The sequence below is a fragment of the Scomber scombrus genome, chromosome 6 (genome assembly GCF_963691925.1).
Source record: "Scomber scombrus chromosome 6, fScoSco1.1, whole genome shotgun sequence".
NCBI classification, from domain to species: Eukaryota; Metazoa; Chordata; class Actinopteri; order Scombriformes; family Scombridae; genus Scomber; species Scomber scombrus.
Genome location: NC_084975.1, coordinates 167,501 through 174,354, shown reverse-complemented (window position 1 = coordinate 174,354; position 6,854 = coordinate 167,501). Strand labels below are relative to the sequence as shown.

The 6,854-nt window shown below is 45.3% G+C and overlaps 1 protein-coding gene across 1 annotated transcript in view; it reads left to right on the top strand.

Moving 5' to 3' along the window:
* Positions 1 to 218: 218 nt before the first annotated feature.
* Positions 219 to 6,854, top strand: part of nox5 (NADPH oxidase, EF-hand calcium binding domain 5) — a 22,263-nt gene continuing 15,627 nt past the window's right edge. Inside the window, exons 1-3 of the mRNA XM_062421045.1 lie at positions 219 to 338; positions 553 to 703; positions 817 to 1,027. Coding sequence (XP_062277029.1) covers positions 219 to 338; positions 553 to 703; positions 817 to 1,027 — 482 coding nt within the window. The remainder of the gene's footprint in view (positions 339 to 552; positions 704 to 816; positions 1,028 to 6,854) is intronic.

Below are 6,854 nucleotides of genomic sequence, written 5' to 3'. Positions count from 1 at the left end.
AAGTACTAGTACCTCTAACTGTACTACAGTAAAGTACTAGTACCTCTAACTGTACTACAGTAAAGTACTAGTACCTCTAACTGTACTACAGTAAAGTACTAGTACCTCTAACTGTACTACAGTAAAGTACAAGTACCTCTAACTGTACTACAGTAAAGTATAAGTACCTCAAACTGTACTACAGTACTGTAGTAAATGTCCTTTGTCTCCAGGTGAGGATGAGTGTGGATGAAGACGCCCGCTGGCTGGACTGGGTCACCAAACAGTTTGAAAGCATCGCCGGAGACGATAAAGAGATCGACCTCGATGAGTTTAAAACGGCTCTGAAAGTCAAAGAGGTGAAAACTGGTTCCAGAGATCCTTCAAAAGAGGCTCGATCATAGTGTATTAATGGTGTGTGTGTGTGTGTGTGTGTGTGCGTGTGTGCGTGTGTGTGTGTGCGTGTGTGCGTGTGTGTGTGTGCGTGTGTGCGCGCGTGTGCGTGTGTGTGTGCGTGCGTGTGTGTGTGCGTGCGTGTGTGTGTGTGTGTGTGTGTGTGTGTGTGTGTGTCAGTCTTTCTTTGCAGAGCGGTTCTTCGCTCTCTTCGACTCTGACGGTAGTTCTTCCATCAGTCTGGACGAGCTGCTGAAAGCTTTGGACCTCCTGATCCACGGCAACGAGACCGACAAGCTCAAGTTCCTGTTCCAGGTTTATGATGTGGACGGTTAGAGACACACACACACGCACACACATACACACACACAGACACACACATACACAGACACACACACACACACACACTCTCTCTCTAGGTGATCAGTGTGTCTCTGTCTACAGGAAGCGGTTCCATTGATCCTGATGAGCTGCGGACGGTTCTGAAGTCGTGTCTGCGTGAGAGCGCCATCTCTCTGCCGGAGGAGAAGCTGGACGATCTGACGCTGGCGCTGTTCGAGTCCGCTGATAAAGACAACAGCGGCTCCATCACCTTCGAGGAGCTGAAAGCTGAGCTGGAGAACTTCCCCGAGGTCATGGAGAACCTCACCATCAGGTTAGAACCATCATGTTAGAACCATCAGGTTAGAACCATCATGTTAGAACCATCAGGTAAGAACCATCAGGTTAGAACCATCAGGTAAGAACCATCATGTTAGAACCATCAGGTTAGAACCATCAGGTTAAAACCATCATGTTAGAACCATCAGGTTAGAACCATCAGGTTAGAACCATCATGTTAGAACCATCAGGTTAGAACCATCATGTTAGAACCATCAGGTTAGAACCATCATGTTAGAACCATCAGGTAAGAACCATCATGTTAGAACCATCAGGTTAGAACCATCAGGTTAGAACCATCATGTTAGAACCATCAGGTAAGAACCATCATGTTAGAACCATCAGGTTAGAACCATCATGTTAGAACCATCAGGTTAGAACCATCATGTTAGAACCATCATGTTAGAACCATCAGGTTAAAACCATCAGGTTAGAACCATCATGTTAGAACCATCATGTTAGAACCATCAGCTTAGAACCATCATGTTAGAACCACCAGGTTAGAACCATCAGGTTAAAACCATCATGTTAGAACCATCATGTTAGAACCATCAGGTTAGAACCATCATGTTAGAACCACCAGGTTAGAACCATCAGGTTAAAACCATCATGTTAGAACCATCATGTTAGAACCATCAGGTTAGAACCATCATGTTAGAACCACCAGGTTAGAACCATCAGGTTAAAACCATCAGGTTAGAACCAACAGGTTAGAACCATCAGGTTAGAACCATCAGGTTAGAACCAACAGGTTAGAACCATCATGTTAGAACCATCAGGTTAGAACCATCAGGTTAAAACCATCAGGTTAGAACCAACAGGTTAGAACCATCAGGTTAGAACCAACAGGTTAGAACCATCAGGTTAGAACCATCATGTTACAACCATCAGGTTAGAACCAACAGGTTAAAACCATCAGGTTAGAACCATCAGGTTAGAACCAACAGGTTAGAACCATCAGGTTAGAACCATCAGGTTAGAACCATCAGGTTAGAACCAACAGGTTAGAACCATCAGGTTAGAACCATCAGGTTAGAACCAACAGGTTAGAACCAACAGGTTAGAACCATCAGGTTAAAACCATCAGGTTAGAACCAACAGGTTAGAACCAACAGGTTAGAACCATCAGGTTAAAACCATCAGGTTAGAACCAACAGGTTAGAACCATCAGGTTAGAACCAACAGGTTAGAACCATCAGGTTAGAACCATCATGTTACAACCATCAGGTTAGAACCAACAGGTTAAAACCATCAGGTTAGAACCATCAGGTTAGAACCAACAGGTTAGAACCATCAGGTTAGAACCAACAGGTTAGAACCATCAGGTTAGAACCATCAGGTTAAAACCATCAGGTTAGAACCAACAGGTTAGAACCATCATGTTAGAACCATCAGGTTAGAACCATCAGGTTAGAACCATCAGGTTAGAACCATCAGGTTAGAACCATCAGATTAGAACCAACAGGTTAGAACCATCAGGTTAGAACCATCAGGTTCGAACCATCAGGTTAAAACCATCAGGTTCGAACCAACAGGTTAGAACCATCAGGTTAGAACCATCAGGTTAGAACCATCATGTTACAACCATCAGGTTAGAACCAACAGGTTAGAACCATCAGGTTAGAACCAACAGGTTAGAACCATCAGGTTAGAACCAACAGGTTAGAACCATCAGGTTAGAACCATCAGGTTAGAACCATCAGGTTAGAACCAACAGGTTAGAACCATCAGGTTAGAACCAACAGGTTAGAACCATCATGTTAGAACCATCAGGTTAGAACCATCAGGTTAGAACCAACAGGTTAGAACCATCAGGTTAGAACCATCAGGTTAAAACCATCAGGTTAGAACCATCAGGTTAGAACCATCAGGTTAGAACCAACAGGTTAAAACCATCAGGTTAGAACCAACAGGTTAGAACCATCATGTTTGAACCATCATGTTAGAACCATCAGGTTAGAACCATCAGGTTAGAACCAACAGGTTAGAACCATCAGGTTAGAACCAACAGGTTAGAACCAACAGGTTAGAACCATCAGGTTAGAACCATCAGGTTAGAACCATCAGGGTAGAACCAACAGGTTAAAACCATCAGGTTAGAACCAACAGGTTAAAACCATCAGGTTAGAACCAACAGGTTAGAACCATCAGGTTAGAACCAACAGGTTAGAACCAACAGGTTAGAACCATCAGGTTAGAACCATCAGGTTAGAACCAACATGTTAAAACCATCAGGTTAGAACCAACAGGTTAGAACCATCATGTTAGAACCATCAGGTTAGAACCATCATGTTAGAACCACCAGGTTAGAACCATCAGGTTAAAACCATCATGTTAGAACCATCATGTTAGAACCATCATGTTAGAACCACCAGGTTAGAACCATCAGGTTAAAACCATCAGGTTAGAACCAACAGGTTAGAACCATCAGGTTAGAACCATCAGGTTAGAACCAACAGGTTAGAACCATCAGGTTAGAACCATCATGTTACAACCATCAGGTTAGAACCAACAGGTTAAAACCATCAGGTTAGAACCATCAGGTTAGAACCAACAGGTTAAAACCATCAGGTTAGAACCATCAGGTTAGAACCATCAGGTTAAAACCATCAGGTTAGAACCATCAGGTTAGAACCATCAGGTTAGAACCATCAGATTAGAACCAACAGGTTAGAACCATCAGGTTAGAACCATCAGGTTAGAACCAACAGGTTAGAACCAACAGGTTAGAACCATCAGGTTAGAACCAACAGGTTAAAACCATCAGGTTAGAACCAACAGGTTAAAACCATCAGGTTAGAACCAACAGGTTAGAACCATCAGGTTAGAACCAACAGGTTAGAACCAACAGGTTAGAACCATCAGGTTAGAACCATCAGGTTAGAACCATCAGGTTAGAACCAACAGGTTAAAACCATCAGGTTAAAACCAACAGGTTAGAACCATCATGTTAGAACCATCAGGTTAGAACCATCATGTTAGAACCACCAGGTTAGAACCATCAGGTTAAAACCATCATGTTAGAACCATCATGTTAGAACCATCAGGTTAGAACCATCATGTTAGAACCACCAGGTTAGAACCATCAGGTTAAAACCATCAGGTTAGAACCAACAGGTTAGAACCATCAGGTTAGAACCATCAGGTTAGAACCAACAGGTTAGAACCATCATGTTAGAACCAACAGGTTAGAACCATCAGGTTAGAACCATCAGGTTAGAACCATCAGGTTAAAACCATCAGGTTAGAACCATCAGGTTAGAACCATCATGTTAGAACCATCAGGTTAGAACCATCAGGTTAGAACCAACAGGTTAGAACCATCAGGTTAGAACCATCAGGTTAAAACCATCAGGTTAGAACCATCAGGTTAAAACCATCAGGTTAGAACCATCAGGTTAGAACCATCAGGTTAGAACCAACAGGTTAAAACCATCAGGTTAGAACCAACAGGTTAGAACCATCATGTTTGAACCATCATGTTAGAACCATCAGGTTAGAACCATCAGGTTAGAACCAACAGGTTAGAACCATCAGGTTAGAACCATCAGGTTAGAACCAACAGGTTAGAACCATCATTTTAGAACCATCAGATTAGAACCATCAGGTTAGAACCATCAGGTTAGAACCATCAGGTTAAAACCATCAGGTTAGAACCATCAGGTTAGAACCATCAGGTTAAAACCATCAGGTTAGAACCATCAGGTTAGAACCAACAGGTTAGAACCAACAGGTTAGAACCATCAGGTTAGAACCATCAGGTTAGAACCAACAGGTTAAACCCATCAGGTTAGAACCAACAGGTTAAAACCATCAGGTTAGAACCAACAGGTTAGAACCATCAGTTTAGAACCATCAGGTTAGAACCATCAGGTTAAAACCATCAGGTTAGAACCAACAGGTTAGAACCATCAGGTTAGAACCATCAGGTTAGAACCATCAGGTTAGAACCATCAGGTTAGAACCAACAGGTTAGAACCATCATGTTAGAACCATCAGATTAGAACCATCAGGTTAGAACCAACAGGTTAGAACCATCAGGTTAGAACCAACAGGTTAAAACCATCAGGTTAGAACCAACAGGTTAAAACCATCAGGTTAGAACCAACAGGTTAGAACCATCAGGTTAGAACCATCAGGTTAGAACCAACAGGTTAGAGGGTTAGGATTAACCCTAACCATCAGGTCAGCTGACTGTCTGATAACTAATAATACTATACTTACCTTATAACAAGGTTATAAGGTAACCTTGACCCTGCACTCCTCCACTAGTTCCTGGTACTTGGCGCGCTTCCTCTCATTAGCTTCCTCTATGCGCTCTTCCCAGGGCACCGTAAGTTCCAGCGTGATCAGGTGTTTTGAAGCTTCAGAGGTAATGATCATGTCTGGCCGGACCGATGTTGCTGCAATGCGTGCTGGGAACTTCAGCTGCTTTCCCAGGTCGACCTGCAGCTGCCAGTCAGAGGCTGTGTGGAGGAGGCCTGTTGCTGTCTGTGGCCGAGCGCTGGGCTTCTCTCCAGCCTTCACGAAGGGGATTGCCCTCTTTGGAGCTTGATGGTGCTTGCTGGTGCTGATGGCTGAGGCTACACTTTCTGCAACTGCCTTAAGCATCTGGTCATGGCGCCAACGATAGCGTCCATCTGCCAGGGCCTTTGGGAAGCTGCTGAGGAGATGTTCCAAGGAGCCTCTTCCAGAGCAGCGAGGGCAAGAGGGTGTCTCACTCTTCCCCCAAACGTGGAGGTTTGCTGGGCTTGGCAGGGCATCATAGACTGCTTGCACCAGGAACCGGACCCGATGGAAATCTGACTGCATGATGTTTGACCAGGTGATCCTGCGCTTTCCCACTTAGTCCAGGCTCCCTGCTGCCGGAGTCCCACCGCTCTGCTCACTCACTCTTCCTCCACGCCAGCTCGGACTTCTTCCTGGAGTAGATGGTGTCTCTCCTTGCCCTGGGTTTTGCTGACTTGGGTCTTTTGGAAGTAACCCAATCCTGCTCTGCCAGACAAGGTGCCCACCAGTGCCTTCTGTCTAAGGCGTGATTCTGCGACCTCCACTTCCTTATCCGCGTTCCATTTCCTTCCTGTCCTAACCTTGATACTGGCTGATGACACTTTGCAGTCCCTGGAGTCCCTGTACTGTAGGGCTTCTTTTGTGCGTGCTACCTTGAATTCTTCAGTGAGGCCACTGAATGGTAGCTGCAGGGTGTTACTAATCCCATACAGGGCTGCGCTGGAGAGGCTGCGTGGAAGACCCAGCCACTTCCGAAGAAAGCCACTGATCTTCCTTTCAAGGGACTCCACGGTTGTCATAGGGACTGCATAGATCAGGAGTGGCCATGGGACTCGGGGAAGGGTGGAGTGCTGGTAGATCCAGGCTTTAAATCTACCAGGTAGGCCAGACTTATCAACCTTGGTGAGCCAAGTGCCGAGCTGTTGCTTGGACTTCTGGATGGCGACGGTGTCTTTCAGGCTTGAGTCAAAGGACTTCCCATAACTCTAGACCGGCTGCTCTGTGATGGTATGACGGTTCCTGAGTCACCTTGCCCTTCTTCACCATGGACCTTGACTTAGAGAGCTTAAAACTCATCCTTGCCCAGGTGATGAGTTTCTCAAGTCCTTGTAGGATCCACCTGCTCCCTGGGACCGATGTTGTCGTGATGGTGAGGATGCCATGTATGCTCGTATCGGGAGCGGTCCTACTCCAGACTTGGTGCCTCTGCATTCCACCTCGGCTGACTCTACCACCATGTTCATAGCAAGGGTTAGGGTTAGCCTGTTATTATTCCTCTCCCCAGACGATGCCAGTCTGATGTTTCTGACCCA